The sequence below is a fragment of the Octopus sinensis genome, linkage group LG1, assembly GCF_006345805.1.
Source record: "Octopus sinensis linkage group LG1, ASM634580v1, whole genome shotgun sequence".
Taxonomy (NCBI): domain Eukaryota; kingdom Metazoa; phylum Mollusca; class Cephalopoda; order Octopoda; family Octopodidae; genus Octopus; species Octopus sinensis.
The window spans coordinates 169,574,689-169,588,164 of record NC_042997.1 but is presented as its reverse complement, the minus strand read 5'-3'; the positions used below and the strand labels follow the sequence as shown (position 1 = coordinate 169,588,164).

Genomic DNA, 13,476 nt, shown 5'->3' with positions numbered 1-13,476 from the left:
TGGAAACCATAAGAATGGAAGCAAAAATTGTAATTCATGCATTACTGAAAATGACTAATATTGGAACACTTACTGCAACCAGATGGTTATCTTAACTCAAAATCACTTGTGTCAGGAAAATGTAGGCACAAATAAAAACTGATCCTGAGATCTTTGTTTGAGCTGCCCTGAAATACCTGCCAAACTGACAAATGTACTATGGCATCTATAAGAGGTAGATACAATAATACTGATGCTACTACTTTTAACAACAGTTTTTGTACTCTAATACATTCAACCACTCCTATGCATAATCCATACCTTGAAGATTCATCCTCATAACCTTACACTTCAATTGACACATCTTCCCTTGATTCTATATATCTATACAACAGCATATATATATATTTTTTTCCTTTCATTTCATTTCGTCTAGTTTCAGCTCACGAGCTGTGGCCATGCTGAAGCACCACCATTTGGTGTTGCTACATGATTTTACTTCACGAATGCTTTTTAGCAATTGACATTTGGTGCATGAGAGAGTTTGATGCAGCTGCCTTCATCTGCACCTCCTGCCGTGAAGTTGGTTCATCTGGGACACCTGACAGGAAGAGGTCTAGTTTTATTTTGAAGACACCTATATATATATAGGATATGAGGAGTTCTTGTCAGGATGACTCAATCTAATAGATATGCATTCTAAGTGCTCAAATAGATGTGCCACAAAAATTCCTGTGAGAACAGCAGTTGAAGATGTGGTTATGTGGTTGCTTTGTTCCAAAAATGGTCAAAGGTGGCTTCCATTTGAGCCAACAGGTATACGTTAAAGCAGTGAGGAAAGGCAAATGATTAATCAAGGCAGGACAAGAACATTTGATTTCAATTAATTCAATCTATAAAAGTTTTGCTACATAATGAATGGTAAAAATAGTACAAACTGGTAAAGATAGTCTCTGACAGTTGTTCTGGGATATCCCAGCTATTGGAGCATCATATCAAGCAAAGGCTCTGTATGTTGGGTATTCTGTCAGCCGAGAAATATAGGTTAGAAAGTAAAAGAATGTTCCTCATCAATATTTGTTGTGTTTCATTATGTCCAGGAGGGTTTATTTAAATCCAGTTGGATTGGGTCTTCTTTAGGTAAATCCATAATCAGAAAGAGTGGTTAAGTGGTACAGCAAGGTGAGAAGAGGAAAAGAACTGTTATGCAGTACTCCACATAATTGTAGCTGTGATACCAGTGCTGGTAGCACATAAGAGAACCATCCGAACGTGGCCATTGCCAGTGCCGCCCCGACAGGCCTCCATGCTGGTGGCACATAAAAATCACCATCCGATCATGGCCGTTTGCCAGCCTCGTCTGGCACCTGTGCAGGTGGTACATAAAAAGCACCCACTACACTCACGGAGTGGTTGGCGTTAGGAAGGGTATCCAGCTGTAGAAACACTGCCAGATTAGACTGGGCCTGGTGCAGCCTTCTGGCTTCCCAGACCCCAGTTGAACCATCCAACCCATGCTAGCATGGAAAATGGACGTTAAACGACGATGATGATGATGATGAACACATGCCTCTTACCTATTTATCTTTGCTTTCACCAGAATGTATCTTTATTCCATGCACAACACTGGATCTGTTAGTATTCACTTTCAGAAACAGCTGTCAGAGGCTATCCATACATGTTTGTACTATTTTTACCATTCATTATGCAGCAAATTTTTTTAGATTAAATTAAATGAAATCAAAAATTCTTGTCCTGCCTTGACTAATTGTTTGCCTTTACTCACTACTTTAACCCCTCTCTCTCTCTCTCAATGTATATATATATATATATATATTGTCAGTGGAATCATATATCCAAAAAAGGAGCACACACTATAAAGCACATTGTTGTTATGTTAAACTAGGGGTAGTGAAATTTTTTAGTGCAGTGGGCAAAAATTTCCAATGAAAAAGGTCCACAGGCAGACGTCAAGTTCTATCTCTTATATCTGTGTATATCTTGTATATATCAATGTATAATTCGATATACATTAACAAAGATAAGTTTAACACATTAAATTAACATGTAACATTAATGCCACCACGGAATTTAGGACATTTATATTACTTATGATGTATTCTATATTTTTCAGCTAGGGTGTAGTTGGGTCACAAGGGGGAGGTACAAACCTAGCAATATGTGTTTTATAGTGAAAACAAAATTTCCATACAAATGGCAATTACTGGGCGATTATCTTTTTGAGTCTAACCATTTTAAGTTGTAGTGGAAACATGACCTATATCGCAAATAGGCAAACGAATATTGCATAAATTTTATGATTGAAAAATTTATTATTATAGGCATAGGAGTGGCTGTGTGGTAAGTAGCTTCCCTACGAACCATATGGTTCCGGGTTCAGTCCCACTGCGTGGCACCTTGGGCAAATGTCTTCTACTATAGCCTTGGGTCGACCAAAGCCTTGTGAGTGGATTTGGTAGATGTAAACTGAAAGAAGCCCGTTGTATATATGTATATATGTGTGTGTGTGTGTGTGTGTATGTTTGTGTGTGTGTCTGTGTTTGTCCCCACCACCAACATCGCTTGACAACCGATGCTGGTGTATTTATGTCCCCGTAACTTAGCGGTTTGGCAAAAGAAACCGATAGAATAAGTACTAGGCTTCCAAAGAATAAGCCCCGGGGTCGGTTTGCTTGACTAAAGGCGGTGCTCCAGCATGGCCACAGTCAAATGTCTGAAACAGGTAAAAGAGTAAAAGAGTGTATTTTGTACATACGAGTATATCGGCCTGCAGGCACAATAAAATGTGCTTGTGGGCACAATTGCACCTGGGGGCAGGGGTTTTCTCACCCCTGTCTTAAACTGTCATATGTCCAAATTTGGTCAAATGTGTTTCTTTCAGTATTTAATTTTGCTTGCAATAGCCAGTTCTTTTGGTCAAATTCCAGCTACTTCATATGATAATTGTCAAAGTGTATTACACTGGTTTAGCATTTTTCAAAAAAGGAAATGGAATGGTGAAACTATTTTTTCGTTATCTGTAAAAGCAACGTTTTGGACTTACGACACTTTTGCATAATAACAACGATATATATATATTATTCACTTAGCTACCATGCTGTCTATTGTTCTATTTATATATACCTATCTTTATATACAACACTTTAATAATCTCTATTGTTTTCTTAATCTTTCTGTCTTCCTTTATCTATAATTTCTCCATTTCTTTTCTTTCTTCCTTTATTACTTTCCTTTTCATTAGTAAAATTTTTTTTTTTAAGGTAAGGGAGATAATTTATTCAGATGAATATACGAGTTATTTTCCATCCCATTACTGTGCGCGTGTGTGTATGTAATTATATGATTGATTGATTGATTCTAGTTTCAGCTTATGAGCTGTGGCCATGCTGGGGCACCGCCATTTGTATGTGTGTGCGTATATATATATATATATATATATATATATAATCATCATTTAACACCTGCTTTCCATGCTGGCATGGGTTGGACAGTATGACAGGAGCTGGCCAAGCAGAAAACTACATCAAGCTCCAGTGTCTGTTTTTGGCATGGTTTTTATGGTTGGGTGTCCTCTCCAACACCAACCACCACACAGAATGGACTGAGTCACCAAGTAACTTGCAAGACGAAGACCTTTTGAGAGGGAAGAGAGAGCATTGGAGGAGATGGTCGTGTGCCAGATGATTAAAGGTTAGAGTGTGATAGAGAACCAGAAACAGGTGTCTTGCTGTAGAAGAGATACGTGGTTACCCAGTCAGAAAGTGTGTGTGTGTGTATGTGCGTGTGAGAAAGAGAGAGAGAGAGATCAGGAATGAGGACAGAAACAGGTATGTTGCTATAGAGAATATACATGGTTAACCAGTGAGAGGGAGAGAGCAAGAGAAAGAGAGAGTGAATGGGAGAGAACGAGAGTGCAAGAGAAAGAGAGAGTGAATGGGAGAGAACGAGAGTGCAAGAGAGAAGAGAGAGATGGTGGAGAAGTGCCAGGGCATACTCATCAGGAATGGGGATCAGAATATAAATGGAATAGAGTAGAGCAAGAGAGTGATAGATGGCGGTGAAGTGCCAGGGTATACCCTCAAGGTATGAGGGTCAGAATATAAATGATAGGGTATTGCCAAAGGTGCATGAGTAGGGAATAGAGACTTCACATGAATGCAAAGAGTGTAGGGAATGCAGTGACTGGTGAAACCTGGGTATATAGAGGGGGAGGAGGACAACAGGATAGCAGTGATACAGTGAGTAGTGAGGACAGGATTGGGGAGTGAGGGATATGCATAAGCATACTGTAAGAGCAAGAGAAAAGGTGAGGTAAAGAGATGTAGGCTGGTTTGTTGGGGTAAGGTGTGTTAAAAGTTTTATTGTTACTTGCGGATGGAAAAGCAAGTAAGAAAGAGTACCTGGCTCTAAAATAATGCCTCAGTAAGTAGTTGCCCAATTCATTCTAGCATGGAAAAATGGATGTAGAACAAATAAACGAACACACGTGTGCACAATGTAATCATACTGTAGATAAGTTCAAAAATCTTTCAAATCTATTAACCCTTTTGTTATCAACCCGGCTGAAACTGGCTCTGGCTCTGAGTACAAATGTCTTGTTTTCATAAATTTTGAATTAAAATCTTCCACCAAACCTTAGTCACAATTTATGTTCCTAACACTAGCTGAATGATAACTAAGTTATTTTATTAAATTCTTTCTTATATTTAAAGTAATTGAAAGAAACACAGCATCTCAAAATAAATACAGTAATGAAAAGGTTAAAATGCATGAAAATTTTTTAACTTAACAAGCAATATGAAATGGAAAGTAAGGATATGAGAACGACTTATCTGTACAATGAAATTTTGATTACCTTATCATCCCAGTGAAATTCTGGTTTAATACTTAATCTGACTCGAAGTACAGTGCGTGTAATTGGTTGTATTGTAGCATCCAAATCAAGATATGGTATCTGATGGACACATCTTTTTACATTAACTCCCATTTTCTGGTGATGTATCATAAGACCTAGTAATGAAATTATGCATAATATGAATAGAAATAACCAAACAATTACTTCCAAAGCTTAATTCAATTGAAGAAAAATGTAATAAAGATTTCCATAATTAACAAGCCATTCCAAATTGAATATCATGCATAATATTGGTAGCTAGGTTAAACTACAAAGTTTTATTTTTGCTACTTTATACCTATATAAAATGGATGAGGTAAGGATTATAATCTGTTTCCTTGGAACAATTTGGAAGCTCGGAATTCCTGTTATTTTCACATCAAGCCACTTCCCTTAGTTCCACTCCTACTCTCAGCAGAGAGGTGGTGACCCTGTGGGTGCCATGTAAAAAGCACCTGTGCTGGTGCCTTGTAAAAAGCACCCAGTACACTCTGTAAACTGGTTGGTGTTAGGAAGGGGATTCCACCACAGAAACCATGCCAAAACAGACAAATGGAGTCTGGTGCAGCTCTCCGGCTTGTCAGCTCCTGTCAAACTGTCCAGCCCATGCCAGCATGGAAAATGGATATTAGATGATCATATATATATATATATATATATATTTTGAGTCATTCCATAAATAATGCTGATTTTACAATTGCATGAACTAAAAGTCAGAGGTGGATGGGATAAACTAACTGCATCAACTTGCTAATAAAAAAGCAGATAGTAATTTTACCTTATCCTTATTCTTAGTGCAAGTTTTGGAGAGTGCAATTCAATTTTAACAGTTATTTTTTCAAATCTATAATGGAAGTGACAAAGAAGCATATTCAGCATATTTTGCTTTGTGATTTCAATAAAGGCAGCAACGCAACAAGCTGGATACTACAGCCTAGAAAGACTAGCCTCGTCCTGGAATATCTGTTGAGCTCGACAAGGGCATCCTGCAAACACTGGTGGAACAAAATCCCATCGTAACTGTTGAGGAACTAACAGAAAAGCTTGGATTTGGTCATTCAACCATTCAACAGCTGGGTGCCATCAGAAAAGTCAGTAAATTGGGTCATGAATGGTGGAGAAGGGCGTAGCTTTGATCAATGAAACGTTTGTATCGGAGGGAAGAGTGAGGAGAGAAGTAAATTTTAAAAAACTCACCAATTTCTTTTGAAGTCATTTCTCTCATTTTTTCAAGACTTAAGTTTGCTTTCTCGATCTTGTTAAGAACTTCATATGGCAAATTATTTTGGAACTGCCTCAGAGGATTCTCAAATTGCCACTGGCGTTTATCAATTGTTTTACAAAGATTTAGTAATCGATTAGCCATAATGGGCCACCCTTTACGCAAAGCAATTTGGAAAAGTGCACGAACAATGCGGGCAGCATTCTGCAAGAGAAGTTTTAAAGGATGAAAAAAAGGACGTTATTATTCAAGTTATCAAATATAATATATGAGTGCATATATGTAGAGATTGTAGAGCTGCTTGAAAGGAGACGTGTGGATTTATGCTGCATCCAGGAAGTAAGGTGGAGAGGAGGTTCCGCTAGGCTCCTCACAGGCAAGGAACACAGGTACAAGATTTTCTGGGCAGGGAACACTGACGGGGTAGGGGGCGCGGGTATACTTCTTGCGGAGAAATGGGTAGATAAGGTAATCGAGGTGGTCAGAGTAAATGATAGAGTACTTAAGATTAGATTAGTGCTTCACCATAGGTCAGCTACCATCATCTAAGCATATGCCCCTCAACCAGGGCTACCGGAAGGACAGAAAGACCAATTCTATGACTCCCTATTGCGAACTACCTCGTTGACAAATGATAGTGACCTTCTCTTTGTGGCAGGTGATTTCAATGGACATGTTGGCCGGCATGTCGGGGGCTTCTATGGCGTTCATGGTGGCTAAGGTTTTGGCTCTCGAAATGAGGAGGGAACCAGGCTGCTGGAGTTCTGCGATGCAAATGACCTTATGGTTTGCAATACCAACTTCAGGAAACCCGCCTCTCACCTAGTCACCTACCGTTCTGGCAGACACACTAGTCAGATTGACTACATCCTCACCAGAAAGAGGGAAAGAGGGCTGCTTATAAATGCCAAAACCTTTCCAGGCAAAGAATGTACTCCTCAACATAGATTAGTAGTTAGCGACATCAGGATCAGAGCTAAATGGTTGCCCAGAAGAAGACCAGCTTGGAGGAGAAGGGTCTGGAAGCTTAAAGATCCTGCAAATGGACAGAGATTTAGAGACATACTACTTGAAGCCTTTGACGAAATAGAAGGAGATATAGCTTCACTTAATGTGGAAGACAACTGGAGATTTCTACGGGACAATCTGCTGACAGCCACTGACCAGATCTGTGGATGGAGCAAAGTCCCGTCTCGACCCAGAGTAACGTGGTGGTGGAACAATGTGGTGGACAGGGCTATTAGACAAAAGAAACAGGCTTGGAGGGACTGGAAGAACGGTGGTATCAGGGAATTGTATCAGACAGCCAGAAGGGAAGCTAGGAGACAGGTTTATTTAGCCATAGGGGAAGCGGATAAGAAAAAATTTGCCAATGTTCTGAGCCGTGAGGATGAAAGACTTGAGGTACTTCGTGTTGCAAGACAGTGTGTGAGAGAGAATCGTGATGTGGTAGGAGAGAAGTGTGTTCGCATGGATGATGGTTCACTTGCACTAAATGAGGATGCAAAGAGAGAGGTTTGGAGATGCCACTATGAAAGGTTGCTGAATAAAGAAAATGAATGGGATAAAGAGAGTCTGCCGAATGTTGACCCAACAGAGGGACCAGCTATCCGAGTTGATAGTTCCATGGTAGCTAAGGCAATTAGAAGCATGAAGACAGGGAAAGCCCCAGGTCCTTCAGGAATTACTGCAGAGATGCTCAAAACATCTGGCAGTGTCGGCTATAACCTAGTCACCCGTATAGTCAACCAGGTGATACACGAAGGAGTCATACCCAATGACTGGTGTAGCAGCATACTAGTCAACTGCTACAAAGGTAAAGGTGATGCCCTAGATACAAATAATTACAGAGGTATCAAGCTGTTGGATCAGGTAATGAAGGTTACGGAGAGGGTCATAGCCCAACTAATTAGAGAGAGAGTTAGTTTAGATGAGATGCAGTTTGGGTTTGTGCCAGGGAAAAGTACCACTGATGCTATATTCCCGGTAAGGCAGCTGCAGGAGAAATACCTAGCCAAAGATAAGCCCCTGTACCTGGCTTTCGTTGACAAGGAGAAAGCCTTTGATAGGGTCCCCCGATCCCTTATCTGGTCGTCAATGAGGAAACTAGGGATAGATGAATGGCTGGTGAGGGCTGTGCAAGCCATGTACAGAGATGCCGTAAGTAAGGTTAGGGTTGGCAACATGTACACAGAAGAATTCAAAGTAGAGGTTGGGGTCCACCAGGGTTCAGTACTCAGCCCCCTCCTATTTATCATAGTCCTCCAGGCAATTACAGAGGAATTCAAGACAGGTTGCCCCTGGGAGCTCCTCTATGCTGACGACCTTGCTCTAATTGCTGAGTCACTATCAGAACTGGAGGAGAAGTTCCAGGTGTGGAAGGAGGGTTTAGAATCGAGGGGCCTTAGAGTCAACCTAGCTAAAACCAAAGTACTAATAAGTAGGAAGGTAGACAATCCACAAATGTCTTCAGGAAGATGGCCCTGCTCGATCTGCAGAAAAGGTGTAGGTAGAAACTCTATAAGATGTACCCAGTGTAAGCTATGGACACATAAGAGGTGCAGCAATGTCAAAGGTAGGCTAACTGGGAAGATAGTTTTTGTATGTGGCAGATGCTCGGGAGCATTAACCTCCGAAAATCTGCAGAAAACAACTTCCGTCACTTTCCAGGGGGAAAAACTAGAAGTAGTTGATAGCTTCCGTTATCTAGGTGACCAAGTCAGTCGTGGGGGTGGGTGCGCTGAAAGTGTAACTGCTAGAATAAGAATAGCCTGGGCAAAGTTTAGGGAGCTCTTACCTCTGCTGGTGACTAAAGGCCTCTCGCTCAGAGTAAAAGGCAGACTGTATGATGCATGTGTACGAACAGCCATGCTACATGGCAGTGAAACATGGGCCGTGACTGCTGAAGACATGTGTAAGCTTGTGAGGAATGAAGCCAGTATGCTCCGATGGATGTGTAACGTCAGTGTACATACTCGACAGAGCGTTAGTACCTAGAGAGAAATGTTGTACCTAAGAAGCATCAGTTGTGGTGTGCAAGAGAGACGATTGCGCTGGTATGGACATGTGGCGAGAATGGATGAAGATAGGTGTGTGAGAAAGTGCCAATCCCTAGCAGTTGAGGGAACCCATAGAAGAGGTAGACCCAGGAAAACCTGGGACGAGGTGGTGAAGCGCGACCTTCGAACTTTAGGCCTCACTGAGGAAATGACCAGCGACCGAGACCTTTGGAAATATGCAGTACGTGAGAAGACCAGGCAGGACAAGTGAGCCCAGCCCACTTATGCATGCCTTTCCTCCCTTGGACACAAAGACCTGTTGAGGCAAGCGAAGTCGATATAGAACCTCATCCGATGACAGGCACCCATGCTCTTTGCTTGCGAAGACCTGTTGGGGCAAGCGAAATCGAAATCGAATTGAACCAACCAGGATCCCTGGTCTGGTGGTATGTAAAAAGCACTATCCGACTCGTGGCTGATGCCAGCGCCGTTGCGAAGACATGTTGGGGCAAGCGAAATCGAAATTGAATTGAACCAGCCAGGATCCCTGGTCTGGTGGTACGTAAAAAGCACTATCCGACTCGTGGCCGATGCCAGTGCCGTTTTGACTGGCTTCCGTGCCGGTGGCACATAAAATACACCAATCTGACCGTGGCCGTTGCCAGCCTCGCCTGGCACCTGTGCAGGTGGCACGTAAAAACCACCCACTACACTGACGGAGTGGTTGGCGTTAGGAAGGACATCCAGCTGTAGAAACATTGCCAGATAAGACTGGAGCCTGGTGCAGCCTTCTGGCTTCCCAGATCCCCGGTCGAACCGTCCAACCCATGCTAGCATGGAGAACGGATGATGATGATGATGATGTGTGTATGTATATGCATGTGCCATAAGATTACAAAAGATAAATACTCGTGAAATAGAAATGTAATAAAAAAAAAACTCCAGATACTTTATATTTAAATGGCACAACTTTATCAGATTTTTTTTTTTTAAATGTAAAAATCACAGTAAAATCTTACCTGAGCCACAAATGCTTGATCAGAAACCAATGAGAAATTCTCAAGGCTCACACGTGATACATATGACTGAATAAGGATATTAACTTTGCCAGGAGCATTTTCCATTCCTAATGCAACAGGCATTACACACTCTTCAATGTGAATCCTTTCAAGTTCTTCCAATTCTTCTTTGCGAACCTATAACCAACATAGAGAAAAAAATTTAGTAATAATTTTGTTAATTGACAAGTGATGAAGTAGTTAGATATAGAATAATAACACATAAAAGTTGAGAAATACATGTAAGAAGCTTAGATTATAAATATATCCTTCATTCTTAACATCGACCCCTATCTATTCATATTTGACATTATTCAGCCCACCTGTCTATGCTACCAAATTTTCTCTCCATTTCCATTGAGTTATTCCTGTTGACTTTTCCCTCTCACTATACTTAATGCAACAATATTTTATTTTTCAAATGAACTCTCTTATACCTTTATACAAAATAGAAAAAAGTGGCTCTGAAAGATATTCTGTAGTTCCAATGTGAACTTATTTTAAAAAACTTGAAAATCGTAGAAACTTGGAAGAAAAAGAGGTTACATCAAAGTAATCATAGATGGACATATTATAACTAAAAGGTTTAAGAGCTTTGCCCTTAAAATGTAATAAACATACTATCACAAAAGTAGTGCAATCAATCAAAATATGAAGGTACATTTTAGATTTAATAATAGAAAACATTTCTCCTTTCTGATTAATAAATGCAGACCTCAAAAAGAATTCAATTCAGATCTAAGAATTACAGATAATGTAATGGTTCAAATAATGAAATTATTCACTTTTTCAGTAAGAGATATCAGGCAGTGATTTGGAACAATTCATAGAAAGGGATCAACTTCTGTAAGTTTAATTCCACACACAGCTAAGTTCATTCTTCAAGAACCAGTAAACTAAATACTAGTACAGTATTTAAGTCAATAATAGCATCTAAATACCAGATTCTTTAAACAAATTCCAAATTGGTGTTTTGTCAGCAGAAACGTTTAACAAAAAAATCTATAGAACACTGGCAACGAGGTAAACATTATACAATGTTGCTCAATTCTAGAAGATATAGATATTTTTTACCTCTATTCAACAAAGCTGTTCAGGCTGACTCTTTGATTAATGACTTAAAATAACTTAAAGCAAACAAAACAAGAGTTAGGACATTAGGAAAACTATTGTATAGACAACATATACATCATCACCATCATCATTTAATGTATGTTTTCCATACCAGCATGGGTTGGATGACTTGACAGGAACAGGCAAGGACAGGGGCCACACAAGGTTCCATAGTCTGCTTTGGCATGGTTTCTATAGCTGGATGCCCTTTTTAATCCTAACTGCTTTACATTTTACAGGACACCTTCACCCACACTAATGCTTTTTTACATGGCACCATGGTTTTAGCATATGAATGATAGATAATGTAAGATTTCATCAGGTGGCATTACCAAGTTAGATATAGCCAGATTCACTTGAAGTCAAAAACATTTGAACTATGTCATAGTAATGAATACAAGAAATTATTTTGCAAAACAGAAAATTACTTTAATTGGTTCAAATTCTTGGGCCTTTGACACTATATTGAGCACTTGATTCTCAGACATTTGTGGAAGGAAAAATTCATTTACAGTCTGAAATAAAAGAAAAATATTCAGTTAGAATTTTTTTTCAGTTTCAAATATATACTAACACATAATTTGGACACTGAATTATGCAAAAGTGTGTATATTTTTAACATCATTATTGAAATAAAGGTTCTAAAATCAGCATTAAAAAACGAATTTGTCAACACTAAGACAATGAGATATATGAGGTAGTATCAAAAAGTTCCCGGAGTAGTTATACTTAATAAAAAATAACTTATTTACCTAAGTTTTAACGTCATCTCTTTCAAAATAATCACCTTGCACAGCAATACACCAGTCTCAGTGTTCCTACCATTTTTGGAATCCAACCTGGAGGTCATTTTCCGTAAGTGAGTCTATGACCTTCTGTGATTTGCTCTGGATATTGACAACAGTGACCTTTGAGCTGCTTTTTCATCTTAGGGAAGAAATATAAGTCTGCGGGTGCTAAATCAGGTGAAATGGGTAGGGGCCGAAACGATACCATGTTGTTTTTGGTGGGAAACTCACAAGTGAAGAGAGCATAGTGACAAGCTGCACTGTCATCGCGAAGTATCCAATTCTTTACGCTCCACAGATCCAGTCAGTTTTGCCAAATGTCTTCCCTCAAATGCTTCAAAACATTGCAGTAGAACTGTTGATTGATAGTCTGGCCCTGGGGGATGAATTCTCAATGCACAATAACGCAGATGATGAAAACAACAATGAGCATGCTCTTGATTGGGCTGTGGCTCTGTTGTGTCTTCTTCAGTCATGGAGATGAAGGGCTCTTCCAGTGTGACGACTGCTACTACTTACTACTACTTGTCAGCATTCACCCGGGGTGGGTTGAGCTGGCTTCATTCATCCTCAATGCTACATCTTCACAAACGCCGACCAGGCCTGGCGATTTGAGGCTAACGGCCGCGTGATCTCCAACCACTCCTTATTCCAGCGGCAAACACCGTAGATATGGGGGCCTAGGTTGTGTTCCAGATCAGCCTTGACTGTCATCAGCCAGGTATTTCATTGTCCACCACATCGCTTTCGCCAACGACTGCTGCTTCATCTCAAGGTCATACCTACAGATCTGACTCTCGGCATCAGTGATAATCCTTGACATGAAGAATGGATTGTCAGCGGCATGCTGATGGAAATCTTGACAGACTTCAATGCAATGTTCTTTCTGCTCAGTGGTCAGCAAGTGGGGGACAAACTTGGCAGAGACATGCCACATGTTCAATTCAGAAGTTAGGACTGCCTGCACAGACCTATATGACAGACTAACAGCAGCAGCAATGTCAGTGATTGTCCTCCAGTGATCCTCATGCACAAGCTGATGAAGTTTCTCATTTCTGGAGATGGCAGGTCTTCCAGGGACATTCTCCCACTTTTGAAGTACCCGTGCCACTCAAAACATTGCGTATGACCCATTGCCTCATCACAGAAAGATTGTCAAAGCATGCTCAATGTCTCTGTAGCAGACTTCCAAAGTTGAACACAAAATTTCATGTTTGATCTTTGTTCCAACTTCCCGTCCATGACAAAATCACAGACTAAAGCATACACACAGTCACAAAAACATAAATTTCACAACTTTCAAAGTAAACACAGCGATGTCACTCAGCACACTGGCTCATGAAGGTCACTGCTAGCTCTCACTGTGCACACAACAATGTACTGTCATCTCTTGGTGCGCTAC

At 40.3% G+C, this 13,476-nt stretch overlaps 1 protein-coding gene across 2 annotated transcripts in view; it reads right to left on the bottom strand.

Moving 5' to 3' along the window:
- The window catches only part of LOC115215175 (activating signal cointegrator 1 complex subunit 3), a 526,302-nt gene that overhangs the window by 473,358 nt on the left and 39,468 nt on the right, over nucleotides 1-13,476 (bottom strand). For both annotated transcript variants that reach the window (XM_029784370.2, XM_036506863.1), the window contains exons 19-22: nucleotides 11,715-11,801; nucleotides 10,135-10,311; nucleotides 6,092-6,320; nucleotides 4,856-5,010 (exon numbers count right to left, since the gene is read on the bottom strand). In XM_029784370.2, coding sequence (XP_029640230.1) covers nucleotides 4,856-5,010; nucleotides 6,092-6,320; nucleotides 10,135-10,311; nucleotides 11,715-11,801 — 648 coding nt within the window. The remainder of the gene's footprint in view (nucleotides 1-4,855; nucleotides 5,011-6,091; nucleotides 6,321-10,134; nucleotides 10,312-11,714; nucleotides 11,802-13,476) is intronic.